At 43.5% G+C, this 26,100-nt stretch overlaps 1 protein-coding gene across 5 annotated transcripts in view; it reads right to left on the reverse strand.

Moving 5' to 3' along the window:
• LOC111960682 (protein Aster-B) overlaps nucleotides 1-24,008 on the reverse strand; it is a 96,600-nt gene extending 72,592 nt beyond the window's left edge. For 2 of the 5 annotated variants that reach the window (XM_070438714.1, XM_070438708.1), the window contains exons 1-2: nucleotides 13,230-14,404; nucleotides 3,034-3,099 (exon numbers count right to left, since the gene is read on the reverse strand). In XM_070438714.1, coding sequence (XP_070294815.1) covers nucleotides 3,034-3,099; nucleotides 13,230-13,648 — 485 coding nt within the window. In that variant the 5' untranslated portion in view covers nucleotides 13,649-14,404. Of the gene's footprint in view, nucleotides 1-3,033; nucleotides 3,100-13,229; nucleotides 14,405-23,984 lie in introns of those variants that run through there. The other 3 variants (XM_070438721.1, XM_023982817.2, XM_070438710.1) reach the window with 3 other exon arrangements.
• Between the last annotated feature and the right edge of the window lie 2,092 nt (nucleotides 24,009-26,100).

Raw genomic sequence — 26,100 nt, forward strand, 5'->3', positions numbered from 1 at the left:
GAACAATAATTAGGCAAGAAAAACAAAAGTACAAAAAAAGGTGCAAGGGGACATCTAGTGAACAAAAACTGAACAGTCCTGCCAAAACCTGACAGTGCAGCAGAGAACTGAAGGAGAGGCGGCCAAAGAAGAAATTGGTTTGGGGGTGACCAGAGAGATATACCTGCTGGAGCGCTGTGCTACAGGTAGGTGCTGTATGGTGACCAGCGAGCTGAGATAAGGGGGAACTTGTAGATGACCTGAGCCAGTGGTTGGCGACGAGTATGAAGCCGAGGGCCAGCCAACAGAGCATACAGGTCGCAGTGGTGGTAGTATATGGGGCTTTGGACAAAACGGATGGCAGCTGATAGACTGCATCCAATTTATTGAGTAGGGTATTGGAGGCTATTTGTAAATGACATCCGAAGTCGAGATCGGTAGGATGGTCATTTTACAAGGGTATGTTTGGCAGCATGAGTGAAGGATGCTTTGTTGCGAAATAGAAGCCAATTCTAGATTTAACTTTGGATGGAGATGTTTGATGTGAGTCTGGAAGGAGATTTACAGTCTAACCAGACACCTAGGTATTTGTAGTTTCCACATATTCTAAGTCAGAACCGTCCAGAGTAGTGATGTTGGACGGCGGGTAGTGCAAGCAGCATCGGTGAAGAGGCATGCATTTATGTATTGTATTAAGAGCAATTGGAGACCACAGAAAGGGAGTTGTATGGCATTGAAGCTCGTCTGGAGGTTGTTAACACAGTCCAAAGAAGGCCAGAAGTATACAGAATGGTGTCTGGTAGAGGTGGATCAGAGACTCACCAGCAGCAAGAGCGACATCATGATGTATACAGAAGCAGAGTCGGCCCAAGAATTGAACCCTGTGGCACCCCCATAGAGACTGCCAGTGGCGCCGGACAACAGGCCCTCCGATTTGACACACTGAACTCTATCAGAAAAGTTTAGTGAGCCAGCGAGGCAATCATTTGAGAAACCAAGGCTATCGAGTCTGCCGATGAGGATGTGGTGATTGACAGAGTCGAAGCCTTGGCCAGGTCAATGAATACGGCTCACAGTATTGTTTCTATCATCGATGCGGTTAGATATCATTTAGGACTTGAGCGTGGCTGAGGTGCACCCATGGACCAGCTCTGAAACCAGATTGCATAGCGGAGAGGTATGGTGATTCGAAGTTCGGTAATCTGTTTGTTGACTTGGCTTTCGAAGACCTTAGAAAGCAGGGTAGATAGATATAGGTCGTGACAGTTTGGGTCAAGAGTGTCCCTCCTTTGAAGAAGGGGATGATGCAGCTGCTTTCCAATCTTTGGGAATCTCAGACGACACGAAAGAAGGTTGAACAGGCTAGTAATAGGGGTTGCAACAATTTCGGCAGATAATTTTAGAAAGAAAGGGTCCAGATTGTCTAGCCCCGCTGATTTGTAGGGGTCCAGATTTTGCAGCCTTTCAGAACATCAGCTGACTGGATTGGAGAAGGAGAAATGGAAGCATTGGGCGAGTTGCTGTGGGGGTGCAGTGCTGTTGACCGGGGTAGGATAGCCAGGTGGAAAGCATGCCAGCTGTAGAAAAATGCATTGAAATATCTCAATTATAGTTATTTTATCGTGGTACAGTGTTCCTGTCCTCAGCGCAGTGGGCAGCTAGGAGGAGGGGTTCTTATTCTCCATGGACTTTACAGTGTCACTTTACAGCTTGAAAAAGCTAGCCTTGGCTTTTCTAACTGCCTGTGTATATTGGTTTCTAGCTTCCCTGAAAAGTTGCATATCACGGGGCTATTCGATGCTAATGCAGAACGCCATAGGATGTTTTTGTGTGGTTAAGGGCAGTCAGGTCTGGAGAGAACCAAGGGCTATATCTGTTCCTGGTTCTAAATTTCTTGAATGGGCATGCTTATTTATTTATTGGTGAGGAAGGCATTTAAAAAATAACCAGGCATCCTCTACTGACGGGATGAGATCAATATCCTTCCAGATACCCCGCCAGGTCGATTAGAAAGGCCTGCTCGCTGAAGTGTTTCAGGGAGTGTTTGACAGTGATGAGTGAAGATCGTTGACCGCTCACCCATTACGGATGCAGCAATGAGGCAGTGATCGCTGAATCTGTGGTTGAAAACAGCAGAGGTGTATTTAGAGGCAAGTTGGTAGGATGATATCTATGAGGTGCCCATGTTTACAGCTTTGGGGTGTACCTGGTAGGTTCATTGTAATTTGTGTGAGATTGAGGGATCAAGTTAGATTGTAGATGGCTGGGTGTTAAGCATGTTCCGTTTAGGTCGCCTAGCAGCACGAGCTCTAAATAGATGGGGGGCAATCAGTTCACATATGGTCCAGAGCACAGCTGGGGCAGAGGGTTTATAGCAGGCGCAACGGTAGAGCTTTGTTGTAGAGAGGTGGATTTTTAAAAGTAGAAGTTCAAATTGCTTGTGTACACCCGATAGTAGACAGAACTCTTCAGGCATCTTTGCATTAGATTGCAACACCGCCCCTTTGGCCGTTATATCTTGTCTGAAAATTTGTCGTTAGGGAATGGAGATTTCAGAATTTTGGTGGTCTTCTAAACGCATTTTTTTTGTCTTTGTCTTATCTCACCTCATTTGCTCACATTGTATATAGACTTATTTTTCTAATGTATTATTGACTGTATGTTTGTTTTACTCCATGTGTAACTCTGTGTTGTTGTATGTGTCGAACTGCTTTGCTTTATCTTGGCCAGGTCGCAATTGTAAATGAGAACTTGTTCTCAACGTGCCTACCTGGTTAAATAAAGGTTAAATAAATATAAATTAAAAAAATTGCCATCTAGTGGTGAAAAAGAGTAGGGCTGAGGACCAACTGCCATCTAGTGGTGAAAAAGCAGCAGTATAATAAGTAGACAGAATAGAGTCATTTCCTGAGCATCCTGATTCATACAGTCAGCGCTCTCCCCTTGCTTTCATCAAACCACACAAACAATTAAACCCTTTTGAATAAATACAAAACGTAGAATACAAACAACAGAATACACATACAAGTAAATTCAGAATCGTCTTGTATTTACCTCTCCTCTCGGATGAAGGGAGTCAGGAAGCGAGAGGAGTCATCGTCATGGCTGCTCTGCTGGCTGCTGTGTGACAGAACACAACAGAGAGGAACACATGTCAGTCATACACCAATACACAATCACTCACAGAATAAATCCTATGAAAATATACCATGTGGCCCTACCCACTCCAGGTGCATTCATAGAACATTTTACTGCTACAGTGATTCTGTGTCCTGAGAATATGTACATCAGTACACTACAATAGATGTACTTCTTAGTTATACCCACTAGATGGCACTACAAGACACACACAAACACTGATCATGAGTCATACAGAGATACAGAGGTAAAGATCTGTGGTGGAGATGTTCACCAACCGTATACTGTGGCATTTAAGAGAATCCCACCCGTCCTGCTGTGCTGCTTGGATACCCGTTAAACCCATTCTATCTCTGTATACTGATTTGATTCCCAGTTAGAGGCATTTTAAGTCCATCCAGATAGACAGGTAACTGCCAAAATAAAGGAAACACCAAGATAAAGTGTCTTAATAGGGTGTTGGGCCACCATGAGCCAGAACAGCTACTCTACTGGAAGCATGCAACACCATTCTTCCACGATAAATTCTATAATTTGGTGTTTTGTTGACGGTGGTGGAAAACGCTGTTTCAGGCGCCGCTCCAGAATCTACCAGAAGTGTTTTATTGGGTTGAGATCTGGTGACTGAGACGACACACACACACACACACACACACCCACACACACACACACACACACACACACACACACACACCCAACACACACACACACACACACACACACACACACACACACACACACCCTTTAAAAACCCTATGCTCCTTTGAGACACCTCTTTTAAAGTCACTGAGATCTCTTCTTCTAGCCATGGTAGCTAAAAATAACGGGCAACTGGGCATTTTTATACATGACCCTAAGCATGATGGGATGTTTACTGATTAATTAACTCAGGAAGCACACCTGTGTGGAAGCACCTATTTTCAATATACTTTGTATCCCTCATTTACTCAAGTGTATCCTTTATTTTGGCATTACCTGTAGGTAGCTGACATGGAGAAATGGTCTGATATCTAAGGATGAGCACTTTTCAGAGGAACTTTGACATCGTCTTTAACATGATCATACTGTATGATCATGTTAAAGACGATGTCAAAGTTCCTCTTTGAAAAGTAGGGGCAGCTTTAAACATAATAGATTTGCATAAGACAGATGTTCAGAATTATCCAAAGAGAAACTGAGAGCTATGTTTCCTCCAGTCTCCTTCACGGCATTCAAAAGTAAAACAGAACCTATGACATCTGTTTTACTCATCACGTTGCCTCTGAGGAGCCWGTTTAAAACTGCAGACTAGGCCAAATTATGCTTCAGTAAAATACTGTCAATCATTACGTGTTTTGAGAGTGTCCATGACTCCATAGGTTTTTAGAGAGGGCCTTTTTTTGTTGTTGCTTTGGTCATATTCCCCACTGTCAACTTAGCGTCTGTGGTTTCTCAACTGGCATGCCAGACAGTGAAGTTCTGCCTAAGTTTTCCAGGTAGTTATTAATGTTGTTTTAAGGGTTGGAGGGAGATGTATACCTTAGTGAAACATTCAGAAATGCCTGGATTGCACCTGCTCTACAATAAATCAGGTGTAGGTTATTAGTAAACTCAGTGCCCAGAGTTTGTTTGAATGTGTGTGATGGTCAGACTAGTGTATGGAGTGTACACCATTGTGCATGCCTCTTTCAAAACACAAGCATTGAAAGTTGACGTAGCATAAAGCCTCACTAAATCATTCATAACTCATACACAATTGGTTCAATATGTGCTTTGAACATGATAGCTACTGTAGGAGATGTAACAAAACACTGTAGGTTTAAAGAGCACTGGCATTACATCAGACTTAGAGGCATACAGAGTAGTGGTCATGGTGTTTTCTCCGGGCTTTGAATTAATTCCAAAGCAATTGCTTTTCAGGATGAGTTTCTGAGAGGCAATCCAAACAAAATGGAGGACTTTAATAGACTATGAGACAACCATCCCCTCGGCAACCATATCTCCTATTATGTTATCTGTATAAGTATCAACAGTGGTTGATTCGCAAGAAATAGCCACTTACAAAAAAACATGAGCAGGGTTAACATTTCTCCTTCACCACATTCCTTAGTTGAAAGCTGAGGAAAACCTGTACACTAAAGAAAAATAATAATCTGCTCCTGGGAATCTCTTCAACAAACCATATCAGAAATAACCCTCCTAAAAATTCATCTGGGAGGCATTTCTAATCTCTTCTATTGCATTAGCAACACTTTCCAAGTCTTGTTAACTGTTATCTTCAATCTCCAGTATCTTGCCGAAATGTTTTGTCTCTGAAATACTTAAATCCACGGTCCAGACAGAGACACTAATGCCTGGTGAAAGATACTGTCCTGATTCCCTAAATAATTCCAGGTCTTATCTGCTCACAACAGAGAATCCACAGGGGCTAAAGCGATTACAACTGCCAGACCTCCCACACACATACTATACTCACACACTGCCAGACCCCCCCACACTATACTCACTCACATACACACACACACTATACTCACTGTCCTTTGGTCTGATAAGTCCAAATTTGAGATCTTGGGTTCCAACCGCCGTGTCTTTCTGAGATGCAGAGTAGGTGAACAGATGATCTCGGATGATCTCTGCATTTCCCACCGTGAAGCATGGAGGAGGTGTGATGGTGTGGGGGTGCTTTGCTGGTGACACTGTCTGTAATTTACATAGAATTCAAGGCACACTTAACTTCTTATGGCTGCAGGGGCAGTATTGAGTAGCTTGGATGAAAGGTGCACAGAGGTGCCCAGAGTAAACGGCCTGATTCAAAACATCGTTTGACATGTTTCTACTGACTGTTACGGAACTTTTGGACATTTCGTCACGTTTTAGTGAACGCGCTTTGTGACTTTGGAATTGTTTACCAAACGCGCTAACCAAAGTAGCTAATTGGACATAAATAACAGACATTATCGAACAAATCAAGCACTTATTGTGGACCTGGGATTCCTAGGACTGCATTCTGATGAAGTTCATCAAAGGTAAGGAAACATTTATCATGTATTTTCTGGTKTCTGTTGACTCCTACATGGCGGCTAATTTTACTATTGTTCTGAGCTCCGTCTCAGATTATTGCATGGTTTGCTTTTTCCGTATTTTTTTGGGAAATCTGACACAGCGGTTGCATTAAGGAGAGGTATATCTATAATTCTATGTGTATAACTTGTATTATCATCCACATTTATGATGAGTATTTCTGTTGAAACGATGTGGCTATGCACCTGTCTCTTATACACATCTAGATGTGTATAAGAGACAGCGATGTGGCTATGCACTATCACTGGATGTTTTTGGAACTAGTGAATGTAACGCGCCAATGTAAACTCAGATTTTTTAATATAAATATGAACTTTATCAAACAAAACATGCATGTATTGTGTAACATGAAGTCCTATGAGTGTCATCTGATGAAGATCATCAAAGGTTAGTGATTCATTCTAGCTATATTTCAGCTTTTTGTGACTGCTATCTTTCGCTGGAAAAATGGCTGTGCTTATTGTGGTTTGGTGTGAAAAGCATTAMGCTTTAAAATGGTATAAGAAACATGTATGTCTGAGGAATTTTAATTATGAGATTTCTGTTGTTTTGAATTTGGCGCCCTGCACTTTCACTGGCTGTTGTCATATCATCCCGTTACCGGGATTGCAGCCATAAGAAGTTCCAGCATGGCTACCACAGCATTCTGCGGCGATACGCCATCCTATCTAGTTTGCGCTTTGTGGGACTATCATTTGTTTTCAACAGGACAATGACCCAAAACAGACCTCCAGGCTGTGTAAGGGCTATTTGATCAAGAAGGAGAGTGATGGAGTGCTGCATCAGATGACCTGGCCTCCACAATTACCCAACTCAACCCAAATTAGATGTTTGGGATGAGTTGGACTGTAGAGTGAAGGAAAAGCAGCCAACAAGTGCTCAGCATTTGTGGTAACTCCTTCAAGACTGTTGGAAAAGCATTCCAGGTGAAGCTGGTTGAAAGAATGCCAAGAGTGTGCAAAGCTGTTGTCACAATCGCCTGGAGTGGTGGGTGCAGAGTCAATTGCAGAGAGCAGAGGATACTGGGGAAAACTSTCTTTATTTGGATTCCCAAACGAACGCCCAAAACCATAGGCGAAAAATAGACAGAAAAATAGTCCGACCCAACACAGGGCACAAACGGACAGGAACACAAACACGCACACCCTGACTAACAGAAAACAATCCCGCACAAACATAAGCGGGCCTAACAGGCTTAAATAGACATGAATCAAGAAACAAAATAAGAGACAGGTGCAACCAATAAGACCAAACAAACAGAAAAGGAAAAAGGGATCGGTGGCGGCTAGTAGACCGGTGACGACGACCGCCGAGCGCCGCCCGAACAGGCAGGGGGGCCACCTTCGGTGGGAGTCGTGACAGCTGTCATCAAGGCAAAGGTGGCTACATTGAAGAATCTAAAATATATGTAGATTTTTTTWAACACTTTTTTGGTTACTACATGATTCCATGTGTGCTATTTCATAGTTTTGATGTTTTCACTATTATTCTACAATGTAGAAAATAGTAAATATAAAGAAAAACCCTTGAATGAGTCGGTGTGTCCAAACTTTTGACTGGTACTATCATGAGGACTTATCTAAAACTGTAACAAATACTTTATTGGATATCATACAGTACAGATGGATCAGTTTTGATATGGATCAGATTTGATATCTGGTAAGACACAAATGAAGACCCAATTCCAATATATTTTCCGAACAGAGTTGTCCCTYGTGTCAGAGACGGGAAAGATCTGACCTCTGACTGAACAAAGTGTGTCATGCTATGTCCGACTGTCTCCCTTTCAATCTTACTGCTGTATGAGAGAATGATAGACAATCCACACTGTGGGATTTTCATACAAACTGGAATACATTTGCCATTGAAACAATTCAAACTCTAGACAGATAATAGTACATCTAAGACAACTTCAGACCCTATCAAACACGTCTTTGGCAATGATTAGGCCTAGACGCTCATTTGAAACACTGTTCCGAGTCAGACAAAGCACACATAGTTGTGCACTGTCTTGGATTGTCGAACAGGAATTCAGCTAACTGCTAAGGAATAGTGCCTAAACCATGGCCCAGTATTCTCCCATGGTACAACTTATAGCATTATCAGTAGTTAGCGTACTGTACTCACAGCATGTTTGACGGGTGTTCTCTGTGAAGTCCTGCTAAAATGGGCTAAGAACGTCCGGAGGGGTACATAAGTCACACAAGCCAGTTTAACTATTAATGTCATCGTACCATGTTTATACATTAACTGACTAAATACACAGCTAGGTCGCACTTGAGCTTGCACTGAAGCTGTAGTTACCTGTAGCCGTAGAAACTAGTCATCCATTCCTCCAGGTTACAAGATTTACCTTGTGAAACAGATAGCTCATAGCCACATTTTTATATACACAATTACCCTTGAGTAAGAATGTAACAATAAAACAATACTTCCTCTGTAACTGATTTACTTTTCGCATTGTTGAAATGACTGAGTTCAGGGCATTCAATACAATTGAAGGGCTATGCCCTGCTTGTTGTGGTGACAGGAACAATTACAACACAATGAATGCTTATTGCATTGCTTTCAAGTACACTGATAATGGCCTTGAACCAGATGTGACTACAATGGCTTCACCTAACGCTTGCTACAGACAGAACCTCACTGCAAAATAGGAAACCTGGAAACCATACTTTATCGGTGTGCAAAGGCTAGTATGACAGACCATCCATTTCCAGAACCATACTGTGGGAGTGAATAATGTATGAAGTACATTTATTGTGGTGTTGCAATTGCACATAGAATCTCTAATATGGCCATGGTATTGGAACTGAGAGCCAGCCAGGGAATGTATACAGTAGCTTCCAGCAGACCATCCCCCAACTTCCTCACTACATCACCTGAGCAAGAAGCAGTTCCTTGTTCCCATCAAGGCTGCTCTGACCATGCACTTACACACTCCCCTGCTGGCACTGACAGCCCCCCATTGCACTACATTGTAAATCATAGCAATATGAAGAGTGGGAGGAGAACGCTGGAGCCAGAACAGCATATGACAAACAGACATCCACTGTGGGTTAAGTCTGGATYAACGGCACAGCCCTGAAATTAGTGTGCTCTCATTGGTCACAGCTTCCTTTATGAATGCTTAATTCATGACTGTGTGCTGCAGAGGCAGTCAGAGGCAGTGGTTCCCTTAGGGCTACAAGAGTTGAGATGGAGAAAAATATGTAAATATCTTGTTATGTTCGCTATCTGTGTCGCCTCTACCCAACATGATGGAAATAGCTTGGTTCTGCAATACTGCCAAATAAATAATTGATGATGGGATCATTAATATTGAGTTGTGGTGGTTTTTGTAACATAAGCCCACTGTTGGTCTTTTCAGTCTTCATACATCACTTATTTCACAGCAAAACAGGCCAAGACAGGACAATTCAGCAGCAGAAAGGAATACTGTATGTGTATGTGAACCATTGACTGATAATACAGTGTGAACAAACTGGTTTTGCACTCCTAGAGGGGGGTAAAGTTGTGATTAGTCTGAAATGGTAATGGTCCAGTTTTTCTAACTTAGGGAGCTGATAGGGTTATGCACACATGCCTCTCGGTAAAATAGGATGTTTTCAGTCAAATGGCATGGACATGGCATAATAACCCTCTGTATGTCTACCATCTGCTACTACCATCTCTGCTCCCTGCTAGGGGAGAGAGAGAACACAAATACCAGCAGAACTAGAAGCTTCTCCATTCCCCTTAACATAACAAGAATACAGTCTGCACTGCAGGTTCTCATCTTATTGTGTAATATGCTGACAAATCAAATCAAATGTCATTTGTCACATGCTTCGTATACAACAGATAAAGGTGGACAGTGAAATAAACGCTTGATGTTAGTGTGCTGTGTGTTACTCCGGTGCAAACCTCGCACTGTGCACACACTGGTTGAATCAACGTTGTTTTCACATAATTTCAATGAAAGAGCAGTATGTCCAACATACTGTACATATTAGAACAAATTACAACTAGCTCTTTTCTCATGTCAATAAATTGAGAAACTAATGGTTCTTCTACTGGACAGGAAAGAAGTTGAGAATAGATGATCATGTGTGCTGTGGAATTCTCTGCTTCTTAAACCGTGACTCCAAACAGTAAGGCAATTCCATGGTAACAGAATGACGCTGATACTTTTTTCACTTTAAAAGTATGCCAAACTAAAACCATTGATTGCAAAGTTAAGGACTGCTTTTAACAAATTCCATTGTCAATTTTACAAAAAAACATTTACTTGAAAAACAGTGTAGATGTGAAGCTGGGTAATAGAATGAGGTTAAAATCTCCCTCAGTTCTTTATGTGACCATGTTTTCCAAARACTCAAGCCTCTACCCGCTCCCGAATTRAGATTGAAAGATGCCTGCAGAAAGAATGTGGTGTCAGCTATGACATGACACCTTGAGTTTGCAAAAAATCTCTTTTAGTTATTTAACTACAGTAAGTGATGTGGATTAACACCAGGTAACAGAATGATGGTAACAGTATGACACCATGGGTCCCCTGTCATTATCTTCATTGTCATGTATCCTGAATAGGTACACAAAGGTAGAACATGTAATATCCCCCTTCGTGTGGTTGAGTGTAACTCTACACACTGGCTATTAAGGGTTTTCCATTAAAACAATAAGAAATATTCATAAATTCCAGGTGCACAATGCAGAATACGTTCCTATTGCGTATTTTGAATATGACCAATAGAGGGCAATGAAGTTATCTACTGCAGTTAATGGCTGAATCTCAAACCGAACACTTGGCCCCTAAGGCCTTTATCAAGTGGCTACTTTCTGTTGTGTTCGATAGTGATCACTTGAGTCTGCAGTGTTTTGGCCAAAATTAACATCGAGATTATGCACGCTCGACGTCTCATCTGAAAGGTATATATATTCCAAAATTCTAAATCCATTTGCGTGCATTGTCTCCCGCGACCTGTCTTGGGCACGTGCGGAGCGCTTTATATCCTTGGCAAATAATTTTAAAGATGCATATCTATCACTAACATTACAGCATTGTTGCGTTAGGAATTAGTTAAAGATTATATATATTTTTTATGATGATAATGATCGGGATCTGTTAGTGGTAGTTTTGTGATACCTGCACAGTGATTTAAATTTTGTGGAAGAAAGTAAACATACATGGTTCGGGATTTTTTCTTAAAGGGATACTTCGGGATTTTGGCAATGAGGCCCTTTATCTACTTCTCCAGAGTCAGATAAACTTGTAGATACCACTTCTATGTCTCTGCGTGCAATTTGAAGAAGTTGTGAACTAGCGCAATTGCTAAATAGCGTCTAGCAGATAGCATAGACTTCCAGTCATTGCGCTAATGCTAGTTAGCTTTGTCTTGCGAAACTACCTATAACTTCCTTCATACTGGACAGATATATAAAAATGGTATGCACAAATTCATCTGACTCTGGGGAAGTAGATAAAGGAAGTATCCCTTCAACATTAACTTCCCATTTTCATTTAAATGTTTTAACATTTAAACATTCACACACTGCCCTACAAAGGCAAAACGCAGTAACTACGAATTTGATCAAAAGTCTGATCTGTAATGCCCAGGTATATTATCTGATTAATGTGGTATTTAGTTTCCTGACAAAAGAACAAGCCAGAATATGTAATGGAGTGTCAGAAATTGCTGTCTGCCTAGACCAAAAAATACTTAGAAGTCAGATTTTGCAGTAAAACAAATTATTTGGATTCTGCATTTTGCCTTTGTAGGGGTGTGAACGTTTAAAAGTCAATTTTTTTTAACGAAATTGGGATGTTAACGCTTAAGGAATATGTTGAGATTTTTAGCAATGAGACCATTTATCTACTTCCCCAGAGTCAGATGAACTCGTGGATACCATTTTTATATATCTGTCCAATGAAACTGGCTATTATTCTAATGATTGCCGCTCCCAAAGAAGAAGACTGGTTTTGTTTGGGGGTGGAGCTCATTWGAATAAATGATTGATATCAAAATGACTTGTGATTAATTCTGTACCCATCATAGTCATTTATGTTTGACAAATTTGGACAACATAGTACAGCACAGTATAGCACAGTATAGTTCAGTACAGTAAACTATAGTGCAGTACAGTAAAGTACAGTAGACTACAGACCAATACAGTACAACACAGTAAATTATAGTGTACTCTACAGTACTTAAAAAAACTGTAATCTACTGTACAGTAATGTACTGTATAGTACTGACCTATACCCTGCTCTACTTTTCCTTTCTTTTCTTTTCTTTCCTGTACTGTACTGTATCGTACTGATTTGGAAAGGCACACACCTGTGTTTATAACGTCCCACAGTTAACAGTACATATCAGAGCAAAAACCAAGCCATGAGGTCGAAGAAATTGTTCACAGGGCTCCGAGACAGGATTATGTCGAGGCACAGATCTGGGGAAAGGTAGCAAAACATTTCTGCAGCATTGAAGGTCCTCAAGAAGACAATGGTCTCTAGCATTCTTTAATTGGAAGAAGTTAAGAACCACCAAGACTCTTCCTAGAGCTGGCTGAAACTAGTGCTCATGGGGCTTTTCACATGGTAATGCACAGTAACCAAATCATTAGGCTGCATGAATCCACTGATCCTAGGCCTCTATGTTCTCTAAATACATCTGTGCAGTTCAGCAGGGATTTTCCGAATGATTTTCTTACCTCTAGCTCATGGTGCATTTGAATGCTGCATCAAGGCGCTACTGTATAACTGACAGCTTTTATTCCTGCCTCGTGGTGTGTGTAAAACATATATATAATGTTGAATACAATGGGCAGCAGGCTGCTGCCTCACAATCATAAACCTGTGATTCTTATTCAATCTTACAGCTCAATAAAAAAAAGAGACATTCTAACATGACAAGGACCTTGACAAGGTTCTTTCTGTTAGTGTTAGTACTGGCCAAAACGTTAGTGGACCGTGACAGCAGGCTCAAAGCAGCATGAAGGGTTTAAGGGGGAAACAGGAGGGAAGAAAGGAGAAGAGTTTACATTTGGGGGAGGTAATACTCCATACCAACCTGCTCTCGCTGCCGGCGTGCTCCTTCTTCTCTCTCACCCTCAGCCACTTGCGGAGCAGGAAGCGCTTTCGTCGGGGTGAGGCGCTGGGCGTAGAGCAGTTAGACCAGGTGGCCCCATCCTCGTCACTGGATGGGGTGATCTCGATGGAGGGCAGCTGCAGGTACTCCTTGGAGCCCGAGTGGGAGCGGGTAGAGACTAGCCACCCATTCACCAGCCTGCCCCTGTCTTTCTCCTTTTCTCTCTCGCTAGGCACGTTCTTCATGCGCCGCATCTTGAAGCGCTTGCGTCGTAGTGTTGGGGTGGACGAGCTTGACCACACAGGACCATCCGAGACCCCACCATTCCCACCATCCGAGTAGGCAGGGGCATCGCGGGGGACACTCAACTGGAGCGACGGGGGCCGTAAGTTCTCGTTCATGGTCGAGGCTCAGACTCACAGACACACAATCACACTCAGAGACTGCTACTAGGACAGTGGATATTGGAGGAGAGGTGCTGGCTGGCTCGCCGTTTTAGTAGTTGGCAGGCTTGCTGGGATCTGTAGTTGGCGGAAGCTGAGCTCCAATAGCACAGAGACACTCAAAAAATACTGGGTCGTCCTCATTTACTGATCTCTCATATAGCCTTATATACTCTTCTGGTTCCTCACCACTGGTTTTCAAGGTTAGCTTACAGGTGAGGAGGTGAGCCCTTCAGATACCCTGGGCCTGGCCTGGTCCTCAGCTGTGGGGAGATGTGTGGCTGTTGCTGGTCGTCGGGCGACGGCGAGACAAGCGATTTGCAGCAGCGTCTCGGGCCAGGAGAGACGGATGGATGAGACAACAAAGGGGGCGTCTGTTCTCCAAGGAGCAGATGAAACATGTATAAGGTCTTTCAGGGAGTGTAACAGTACTCCTCCGCTCTCCCCCRGGACTGGCAGGCCCAGTTACACATTCACAGCTCTCTCGCTCCCTCTGCTCGCTGGCTGCCTGCTGTCCACTGCTGGCTGCTAGGACTGACTGTCTGCTACTCCCAATGCTAAACAGGAAGACTCCAAGTACCAGCAACACTCCAGTCTTGAAGTTGACTGAAAAGATGAGCTCTATACTGTACTGTAGGCTCCAGGTTATTGGTTACTGTCCCATGCCTGTGTTGTAGGTTGGGTAGGCTCTTGCAGTCCGTCGTCTGGAGCGCCAGTGTCCCGCTGTCCTCTCTGGCTCCGCACAGACACGTCCTACAGGTTAGAGGGAGGTGATAGGGGTGCTGAGGGCGATGACACAGCAAAGCAGACACACACACGCACACACAAAGACACGCACACGAACATGCACCCAGGAAACACAATGAACACAGACAGAAAACACACACAAATAAATATGTAGAGGGACACACACACACACTTTCTCATTTACACTAACCTGTCCTTACACTGGTATCTCCATGTAATGCATTTAATGCTGTTAGCAGGCAGTGCTACTCTGTGTCTCCACTGTCTGAGTCCACCACCATACACCTTACTATGTGCTCAAGTCTATATTTCACTGTACAAATGCAAAGGTAATTGTAGACCTATAGGTTCAGATATACCCACTGTGTAATATACTGTACATAGGCCCAAAGACACATTGACGATCACATTATTTAAGTAGCAGATGTATTTGTTAAACTGTGTGATGGGTAAGTGATATTGCCATGGGGAAAGTGTAAATATCTGAGACATGGGGGTCTGAAGAAGACAATTATTATGAAAGAGAAAAACACTTGGATGAAGGCTTTGATGAAGTGATAACCTGTTACTGCAGAATGGAGCTCTAGCCTTCCATTGTTACTGTACGGAGCAGGCAAGTTTCCTGTCCTCTACCCCACACTCTAACAGGCAGGTTTCATGTCCTCTATGACACACTCAAACGGCTGTATCTGTCAACAACACTAACAGTTTTGTGTCAACAAGCCTGCTCCATGGCCTCTTTACGAACAGTGTGAAGAGACAGCGTGGGTAGAAATAACCCCTAAAGCAACCTACAGAGGATATACAGGTAAATACCAAAATAAAGGAAACACCAACATTCACTCAAGTGTTTCCATTATTTTGGCAGATACATGTAGGTCAGAGCACAGCAGACACACAGAGAAGTCAATGGTAATCATAACCATCTGGGTTTAACAAGCCAGTTTCCCATGACCTAAGCTCTACACATTGACTAATATACAGTATTGTAAACGTTATGCAGAAATAGCTTATTCTGCTTATGGTCATAGTGCTTATTCTATTTTAAAGTACAGGCCTTGATCTTGTAAATCAAGTTGGTCTTTGATAGTGGAAGAGGATGTTTTCCGCTTCAAAACAAACTTTTAAAATCTTGAACGTTCAAAGTTCAAACTTTAAGAGGTCTGTAACCTGTTTAAACTGAATCAATAATACCTTCGTTAGATGAATTGAATTAATATGACCTAGCCTACTACAACAACTGGGAAGATTGATGGATGAATGTGCCAAGGTGTTGCATTTGCAACTGAATTTGAGACATAGTAAACAAATCTACCGATTCAAATCACTGAGTGATTAGCCAGCACTGGCCCCTCTACCCCCAAGAGATAACAACATTCACCTGGGTGCCGTGGTCAAATATCTGGAGATCAGTACAAATATTACTGGCAGCCAATGATGAACTAGGAGACACTACATCAAAAACTGTTTTGTGCCTCCCGGGTGGCGCAGTGCTAGCTGTGCCACCAGAGACTCTGGGTTCGAGCCCAGGTTCTGCCGCGACCGGGAGGCACATGGGGCGGCACACAATTGGCCTAGCGTCGTCCGGGTTAGGGAGGGTTTGGCCGGCAGGGATATCCTTGTCTCATCGTGCCCTAGCAACTCCTGTGGGGGCTGGGCGCAGTGCATGCTGACCAGGTTGCCAGGTGTACAGTGTTTCCTCCGACACATTGGTGCGGCTGGCTTCCGGGATGGATGCGCGCTGTGTTAAGAAGCAGTGCRGCTTGCTTGGGTTGTGTTTCAGAGGACGCATGGCTCTCGACCTTCGCCTCTCCCGAGTCTGTGCGGGAGTTGTAGCGATGAGACAAGACAGTAACTATCAGCAATTGGATACCACGAAATTGGGGAGAAAAAGGGGGTAATTTTTTAAATATTTTTTAACGATTTTGTTTCCAATAGCTGCCTACAGTAGGATACTGTACCATGTACTATCAGCTGGTTTTCTACACAACACTCAACACACAGGTACTCTGCTGAATGTATTATTCTGTCAAATGACCTACTAAAAGAAGGACAATGTGGAGACAGTTCACCTTCAGGTCTTAGCCATCCAATTATTTTTATGCTAGGTAATAACAATAATGAACAATGTTCAGTAATGAACAAACGTCCCACAATCTGTGAAACGATCGACAGCAAATTTGGGAGAAATTAAAATATCACTCTTCAGATTATGCCTTTAAAGTTGGAAGGTAGTACAATAGAGAGCGGCATTCATACATGCACGTGCACATGCACATGCACAAACACACAAACCTCTCTTCCAGGTGTCAATTTCCAAGGTGATTGTGTCCGTGACTCATCAGCAGCAGATTAAGTTACCGGGGGAAACGGAGACTCGTGGCGACACTGCAGGATGCCTTTAGACCTTTCATCTAGTCCGGTCTGAGCGTGCTCCACAGCTGCCTCCCCACCTCTCTAAATCAACCCCCACCCCCCCCCTCTCCACAGACCAACCTGTTGGCAGGCTCAGCGTGGCAGTGGGAAAACAGCATGCATTATACATGCTTTATAAATTCTCTTTACAGCTTCACACGTTCCGGTCGCCCTGGACATGCTCAGGTGAACAGGTGATGTCACCACCACTAAACGAGAGGCTGGTGCTTAGAATGAAGAGACAGGAGGAGAAGAGTGGTCTAACCTCTATACAGTCACTTCATTAATAAGGTGTTATATTCCACTGTAACAGCACACCAGTGAAGTCATGTTATATAACCAGTGGCGATGCATCATTCAGGGCCCCACCTGTTTACCACCTGGCACGCATCAAAAACATTAWTTTYTTTTGCCCCACCAAGATGTACATGCTAAAATCGCCACTGCATATAACATATGGTTTCTACATGAAAGTGCACCTGGAAATGATTAATAAATATGYTAAAGAAAAGGAACAAAGCGGTACAGAAGACCACACTGTCCCCGAGCCTTTCTAAGATGCTGGCCTCCCCTAAAAAGGAACGTGCGGYGACTCGAGGCCATCAGGCACAGATGGAGGAACCTCAAATGCCCTCATCATTTATTGTGCCTGGTGTACATTATTAGGACCAACAGCTGGACCCACCACAGAGTCACTTTGCTGTTACAGCTGAGACAGAGATGGCTATTTTCCATTACTTGGACCGCTGCGGTCGACCGCTCTGCGCTACAGTCTGACTACTTGACCGCTAGCCTCCTTTCATGCCTCATTTCTGACCATCAAACGTTTCACAGTATTGTTCTGTCTTCTCCCCATTTTATTGTTAGTCCATCGCCATGTCAACAGCACGCAGTAACAAAGCATGTGCAGATTACAGAGTCATGTTAACGATCATAAAGACTTCCATGGAAAAGTAAGCACATGATGTAAGGCTCTGGTGAGGACAGAACAGCAGCTCTAAGTACTGCAATCAGTTAAGACTTTTACATTAAGACTTTTACACGGGTCACAGAACCATTCAGAGAGAGATCAAAGAGGATACATAGCTGAACATTTCATTGTCCTGCCTGCTCTCAGAGAATTAAATAAACTCCTGTGGTGCAAAGCATGGTTAATACTCAGAAAATAGATACTTTGAAGTACTTTGACCGTACTACCTGTAAGTATCACACAGGGCTATCATGAATTATCGTCAACATCTTTTCTATTAGCTTAAGCCTACACTATAATAGAGCTATGGTAGCATCTCTGACTGATAAGAGTAGTCCGCTCTCCTCTCAGCATGGCAGSAAGTCGGAGTGTGTGAGTGAAACAGCTGGTGCTGTGGAGGACAGAGCTGCCTGCAGGCTCTAGTGCTCTGCTGTGATTTATACCTTTGTCAAAAACTTTCAGGCTATACCCTAGTTCCTACTGCATGTCTACTGCATGTCTAGGACTCCTCTTCAAGGAGAATCAYACTTTGATCCACAGTGACCATACTGCCAGATGAACTACTGATACAGAACGCCAGTGGACTCGAGTCATCAAACAAAGCTACGACTTGAAAAGGAGACAGACAAAGTAAGCTACATGAACAACAAACAATTATGGACATACTGTAGGTACTACCACTCATAAAATATTCATACATTGCAGAAGATTTYATTAAATTCAAGTTCTCTTTTTTTTCAGGGTGAAATGTTACAGACTTGGAGACCAGATTGGAGAACAACACTGTTTGAACAGAACACTTTCAGACCCATTTAGATGTTTAATATGTAACGTAAGAGGATTGCGTTATGCTCCAAGGCACTGGAGGGTGATGCAGAAATACCATGAGTGCTGTTAAGCTGTGAGGAGAACATAAACCCTGCTTGCTCACATAATCACATTTACCCTGTCCTACTATCCCCTTCCTACACAAAAGTTAAAGTAGACCTCACAGGTCTCACAGAATGCCAAAGACCTCACTGTACGCTACAGGCCTCACAGTACGCTACAGGCCTYACCGTCCACTACAGATCTCACAGACCTCACAGTACGCTACAGACCTCACAGAACGCTACAGGCCTAACAGTACGCTACAGACCTCACAGTACGCTACAGATCCCACATGCCTCACAGTACGGCTACAGACGCTCACAGTGCGCTACAGGATTCTCACAGACCTCTACAGTGACGCTACAGGCCTCACAACACTACAGAACCTCGACAGTATGCTACAGACCTCACAGTAACGCTACGACGTCACAGTAGCGCTACAGAAATCGCCACATGCCTCACAGTACGGCTTTACAGACCTGCACAATACGGCTCAATCTCACAAGTACCCTACAGACCTCAAGCTGAAGCCTACCAGTATCTCATAGACCTACAGCACGCTACAGGCCTCACAGTACGCTACAGGACTCACTGTAAAGCTACAGATTCACAGACCTCACAGTACGCTACAGATCCCACATGCCTCACAGTACGCTTACAGACCACACAGACCTCACAGTACGCTAAGGCCTCAACGTACGCACTACAGCCGTCACAGTACGCTACAGATCCCACATGCCTCACAGTACGCTTACAGACCTCACAATACGCTACAGATCCTCACAGTACCCTACAGACCTCACTGTACGCTACAGATCTCATAGACTCACGAGCACGCTACAGGCCTCACAGTACGCTACAGACCTCACTGTATGCTACAGATCTCACAGACCTCACAGTACGCATACAGATCCCACATGCCTCACAGTACGCTTACAGACCACACAGACCTCACAGTACGCTACAGGCCTCACAGTACACTACAGACTCACAGTACGCTGACAGACGCTCACAGTACGCTACAGACCTACATGCCTCACAGTACGTACAGGCCTCACAGTACGCCTACAGATCCCACATGCCTCACAGTACGCTACAAGGCCTCACAGTACGCTACAGGAATCCCACATGCCTCACAGTACGCTACCAGCCTCACAGTACGCTACAGGCCTGGCACAGTACGCTAGCAGATCCACATGCCTCACAGTACGCTAGAGACCTCACAGTACGCTAGAGACCTCACAGTACGCTAGAGACCTCACAGTACCCTAGAGAACTCACAGTACCCTAGAGACCTCACAGTACGCTACAGATCCCACAGGCCCCACAGTACGCTACAGGCCTCACAGTATGCTACAGGCCTCACAGTACGCTACAGATCTCACATGCCTCACAGTACACTACAGACTTCACAGAACTCTACAGATCTCACATGCCTCACGGTACGCTGCAGGCCTCACAGTACTCTACAGACCTCACAGTACTCTATAGGCCTCACAGTACGCTACAGGCTTCACTGGAATCTGATCACTAATTAACCCACTGTAGTGGAGGGGAATAAAGGAACACATTATGTACCAAACCACTGTATTCATGATGATTCATCTTGTATACAGAAGCTATACAACTGCTTCTGTGTTGCTTACTGTACGTGCATGTGACAACAACGTCAGATGGTACATGACGATCGAAATGGACCACAGATGGAAATTAGTTATGTGGAAAAATCCTGTGYAAACACAAATAGCATTTTAAATGCCTCTGGAAATKATCTGTACTATGTTTATCTGTTGCATGAATCTTACATCAGTGGCTACAAGGATTCATATCATACCAACACTCTCCAAAGGCATACTTGTGTGCATTGAGGGCCTTGCACTGTGACTGTATCTTCACACTACACACATTAAAGTGCCATCCTAAACCCAACTCTGCTTGATGAAGTGCATCACAACTAATCAGCCTGGCAGTGAATACTTATGTATACCTCTGACTCTATCCGTCCTAAAAAGAGCTGAATGTTGTTTTGGTCCACGTCTATGGAGGAAAGGAGAGCTTTCATCTTTTACTTACAGTATTCTGTGTGTTCTAAAAATAGCACTTGCTCCAATGTGGACACCTACATGGGCCCAGATTGAGGTGTGGAACATGTAACACTATGCTGTGAGTGAAATAGTCAGTCAGACAGACAAGCTTTAACACAGTCTCATTCTAAAACAGTGAAAGGTGGGTTTTCACCAGACCGACAGTGTTTGTTTAAACCACAATCACAAGAGGATATGTCTGGGTTATTAAGCCTGATTGAGCCTGTTAGGAATGAATTAGATGACGGCACATTCATTTAAGCTTAATAGATGTGATTTGTTCTAACAAAGCATTTGACACACAGTCTATTTGCGTTTGATATGCTCTATTATCCACATTCTATCTTCTATATAGGGTTAAGTGATGTGTTTGCGATAACTGGTTTGTGATAACTAGAAGGAATTGCTTTATTGGCCATAAACAAAAAGAGAGAGAGAGAAAAAAGATCATATTACTCCAGTGYTAGCCTCTCCACACTGGCTTCCTGTTAAGGCAAGGGCTKATTTCAAGGTTTTACTGTTAGCTTTTTCCTATAGAGCTACATTTTTATGGAATGGTCTGCCTATCCATGTGAGAGACGCAGACTTGGTCTCGACCTTTAAGTCTTTATTGAAGACTCATCTCTTCAGTAGGTCATATGATTGAGTGTAGTCTGGCCCAGGAGTGTGAAGGTGAACGGAAAGGCACTGGAGCGACGAACTGCCCTTGCTGTCTCTGCCTGGCCAGTTGCCCTCTCTCCGCTGGGATTCTCTGCCTCTAACCCTATAACCCGGGGCTGAGTCACTGGCTTACTGCTGCTCTTCCATGCCGTTCCTAGGAGGGGTGCGTCACTTGAGTGGGTTGAGTCACTGACGTGATCTTCCTGTCCGGGTTGGCGCACCCCTCGGGTTTGTACCGTGGGGGAGATCTTCGTGGGCTATACTCGGCCATGTCTCAGGGTAGTAAGTTGGTGGTTTGAAGATATCRCTCTAGTGGTGTGGGAGCTGTGCTTTGGCAAAGTGGGTGGGGTTATATCCTGCCTGGTTGGCCCTGTAACGTCGGACGGGGCCACAGTGTTTACTGACCCCTCCTGTCTCAGCCTCCAGTATTTATGCTGCAATCGTTTGTGTCGGGGGGCTAGGATCAGTCAGTTATATCTGGAGTATTTCTCCTGTCTTATCCGGTGTCCTGTGTGAATTTAAGTATGCTCCCTCTAACTCTCTCTCTTCTCTTGGAGGACCTGCCTAGGACCATGCCTCAGGACTATCTGGCCTGACGACTCCTTGCTGTCCCCAGTCTACCTGCTATGGAACCCTGACCTGATCACCGGACGTGCTACCTTGTCCCGGGCCTGCTGTTTTCAACTCTCTCTCTCTACCCACCTGCTGTCTCTAACTCTGAATGATTGGCTATGAAAAGCCAACTGACATGTACTCCTGAGGTGCTGACCTGTTGCACCTTCTACAACCACTGTGATTATTATTATTTGACCCTGCTGGTCATCTATGAACGTTTGAACAGCTTGGCCATGTGCTGTTATAATCTCTACCTGGCACAGCCAGAAGAGGACTGGCCACCCTTCAGAGCCTGGCTCCTCTCTAGGTTTCTCTTTAGGTTCCTGCCTTTCTAGCGAGATTTTCCTAGCCACCGTGCTTATACATCTGCATTGCTTCCTGTTTGGGGTTTTAGGCTGGATTTCTGTATAGCACTTTGTGAGATCGGCTGATGTAAAAAGAGCTTTATAAATACATTTGATTGATTGATTGACTGAATGAATGAAGAGAGAGGTTTAACTAGATATGGCTAATTTGTAGTGTGTAGAGAAGACAGGTTTACAGTATTATTAATCATCCTACATGGTAATGGTGTTATAGACATCTTTAACATCTTGTCAAAACCACACATTATGTCCAGCTACAAACAGGCAGACCAATCACTGAATCTTTTTCAGAAATGACATTTTGGTTCACGTCATCTCAAACAAAARTGCCTTTTAAGGCCAGTCCGACTCTGTCATTTCCATAGAAGTGATGTCATTAGTGATGTCACACAGTCTCTCAGACAGACCGTTCCCATGCTTCTTCACCACCAGCCACTTCATCAGAGTATCTCCAACTCTCTAGTACAGATGTAGGATCTTTGAGCCAGTTTGCTACAGCAGGGAAATAATCCCGCAGCAACAGGATTATTATGTGGATTCTAATGAATGGCCATTTTTGCCTCCATGCCACCTGGCACTGCAGTGTGGGAGAAGGTTTGTGAACTTATTTTATCTGTGAAGAAAACATTGTAGTTTCAATATGACAGAAAGAGAAAGGGCCCTGACTGACACTTCCTGTGAGCTAGAGAATCACTTTCCCAGGCCTGACAAAGTCATGTCACACATTACAGAAGAAGAGAAGCTGTCTGAGGCTGAGAGAGCCTGGCTGTGAGAAGCAAGGGGTGTTATTCAGATAGAGTTGGCTAGGATGAGAGCCAGTGTAAGCTACATTCATACTGCATGCATCCCGAGAGAGTTTCACTCAGAATAAAATGGAGATGGCACATATTATATGTAGATATATAGCCTACGGTACAGAGAGAAAGGTTTAGTTRGTCTACAAAGGCTTTATGGGGTAAATGCATACTAAGGAGTGTTTAGAAACATGCAGAATCAGAGGCACAAGGGTGCTATAGAGTAGGACTGGGGACCCCTATGGGTATTCCTCCAGTTGTTGCTGCACACATGCTGCCCTGTATAACAACTGGCTGGGGGTCATGTTAAAAAGCCAATAGAGAGAGGAGCTATGTGCAGAATGTCAGCAACCTGTCCAACTGACCAGTGGGTATCACTGTGTAATCCATCACGCACCCAGCCTCCCAATATTAATTACTGTCCATATTGAAGGTCTGATTAGTTCATTATAGACATTTTTTTAAAGTGTTCAAGAGGATCCTTAGTTATGGTCTTTGAAAACGTTTTCAATTAAGTGATACGCCTAATAACTGTTATTTGTTTTAACACTGCCAGGCATGCCAAGCAATATGATTATGTTATAAGGATACGATGCGACTCGAGTCATGGCAGAAGCACATACTGTATTTTTGACATGACAGTCGATGGACTGCATGATATTTCTATTACCCACATCGATGTTCCCTCAAACTAACTTATAATCGTAGGATGTAATGAATGTCAATAAGTGAACAAGGAATGTTGTATGCTGAAGGAAAATAAGAATATCCTACCTTTGCAGAGGTCCAGCACAAACCGTGGCCAGTGTGACGCGTTTATTTCTCAGTTATAACATGAAATATTCAATTGCCTCCATCCTTATATTTCATTGTCAATTTGAATATCAGCAATACAATGAGACTCATTTCATAAACTCCGTACGATTTCATTGATTTAGCCTGTCAATTGGTTGAAGTTGACCGTGTGGCTATATAGAGAAAAACGCCAATAAAGTCTATTCCATAATCCTTATTTGTATTTCAATGTGCTTTACCTTCAATATGTTCTTCAAAGTTGTAAAAGATTTCGTCAACATCAACAAGTTTGAGAAGGCTATTCATTGAAYGTGAAATTATCGCGGAGTAGTTCAGTGCGCACGGGGAAGTTGATTCGTTGAACAAACAAGAACAATCAGTGCATCTTGTAGGCGGGGCAAAATCCCGTTACTCTGGATCCGAGCAATCATTCCCTGCCTCTCAGAGCCAGAGAGAGCAGACCACTGCCCAGTGACCTATCAGTTGCAAGCACATGCTGCTGACCAAAACAGTAAACTGAACTCCCTCATTTTAACCTCTTAGTTATCGAGATTAAATACATGTTTCCCACAAACTCAGAAACATCCAAAATATGTGAGGTAGGTCTTCCTAAATATGCCTACACATTGTTTAATTTCCTAATGCTATTCAGATTCACAACTTTGACAATCTTTCCACAATCATCATCATCACCATGTCCCCCCATTTCACTTACCTGAGGTATATGAGTCCAGGCAGACAGATACATACTCTACCTCAATGTTCAATGTGATACAACCACCCTGTAAAAACCGACAGCTATATATGATGCCAAATTGTTAGCCAACTGTTGCACAAAATGTTACTACAGCATCCTCTCTCTCTCAGACTGGGTTTTAGCAACAGTTAAAGCACCCCCAGACAGTGGGGCCAGAGTCAGTGACTCTTAGTCGTGGCACCCAGCCCAGGAGACATCCACACAGAGCTCTCTACCCGGAACTTGGCAGCACGAGAGAAACAGCTGCCAGATGGTCAAATTCTACAAGGATACAGAAATGTGCATTTTTTTTGTATTCAAATTGACAGGTGCATTGGATATTTCTAACTATTGTGTTGTGGGCATAATTGGTTGTTAGTTTTAGTTTAGAGTTTCCTTCCAAAAATTAAACACTGTACCTGCCTAATGCACAATTTCCATCCTAATTCTACACATTTTGCCATGGGGCAGAGAAAATGTTGCAGTTTTATAGCCAATTTTCTGCAATTCTACGCRTTTTTCCATGACTTTGGCGACGATATCAACGGTGGCCCCCTGGAGGTCAGGGCCCCTGAGCACATGCCCTGCGTGTCTGGTAATGATTAGGCCGACCACGAGGTTTAGATAGCTGGCTAAACTACCTACCTAGCAWTGTTAGCTGACATGGGCTCATTGAATGTCATAACAAGTAGAAAACTGCTGATGCCCTACCAAATGCACCTTGTGAATTCTACTTTTCTAAATCCCAACAGTAAATTGAGACCCCGACTGAGTTTATTTATTTTTGGCCCCCTAGGCAGCCACGGGGCTACGAGTAGCACATAGTCTGCGTAAAGGAAGAAGTGGCACTGGTGTAATCTCATGTCTTGGCATTCAATGGTGTTTGGGATAACCTTTAGTGGTGTCTGGCAAACAACTACAATGACATTTTTTTTKGTCTCATTTACATCACATTTCACATTTGTGTTGCACTGATATTGAGTTCAGAGGGAAACATGGCTCATATAGTGACAGTGAAATCTCTATGATAGATAGTTATGTAATAGACCCTGATGTTAATCCTGACCTTTCCGCCTCTTTCAGAACAAAGGATTAAAAGGCCATAGACAACAGAGTGGACGTCTGTCTGATAGTGTGTGTGTGTCACCACCACCTCCTCACAAGAGCGCTAAGCTCCTCAATGTGACCTGTGTGTGGTCGGTCAAATTCAAGCCTTCTATCTGGCAATGGCCACTCCGCCGCTATTGATAACTTTGCTAAACAATGTTTCTATTGAAGGAGCGGAGCGTTTCCATCTCCTCCATGGTTACAATCAGTTTTCCCTATTAAAACTGAGAGCAGCCAGGAGCCACTGTACAT

This window comes from Salvelinus sp. IW2-2015, linkage group LG4p, assembly GCF_002910315.2.
Source record: "Salvelinus sp. IW2-2015 linkage group LG4p, ASM291031v2, whole genome shotgun sequence".
Taxonomy (NCBI): domain Eukaryota; kingdom Metazoa; phylum Chordata; class Actinopteri; order Salmoniformes; family Salmonidae; genus Salvelinus; species Salvelinus sp. IW2-2015.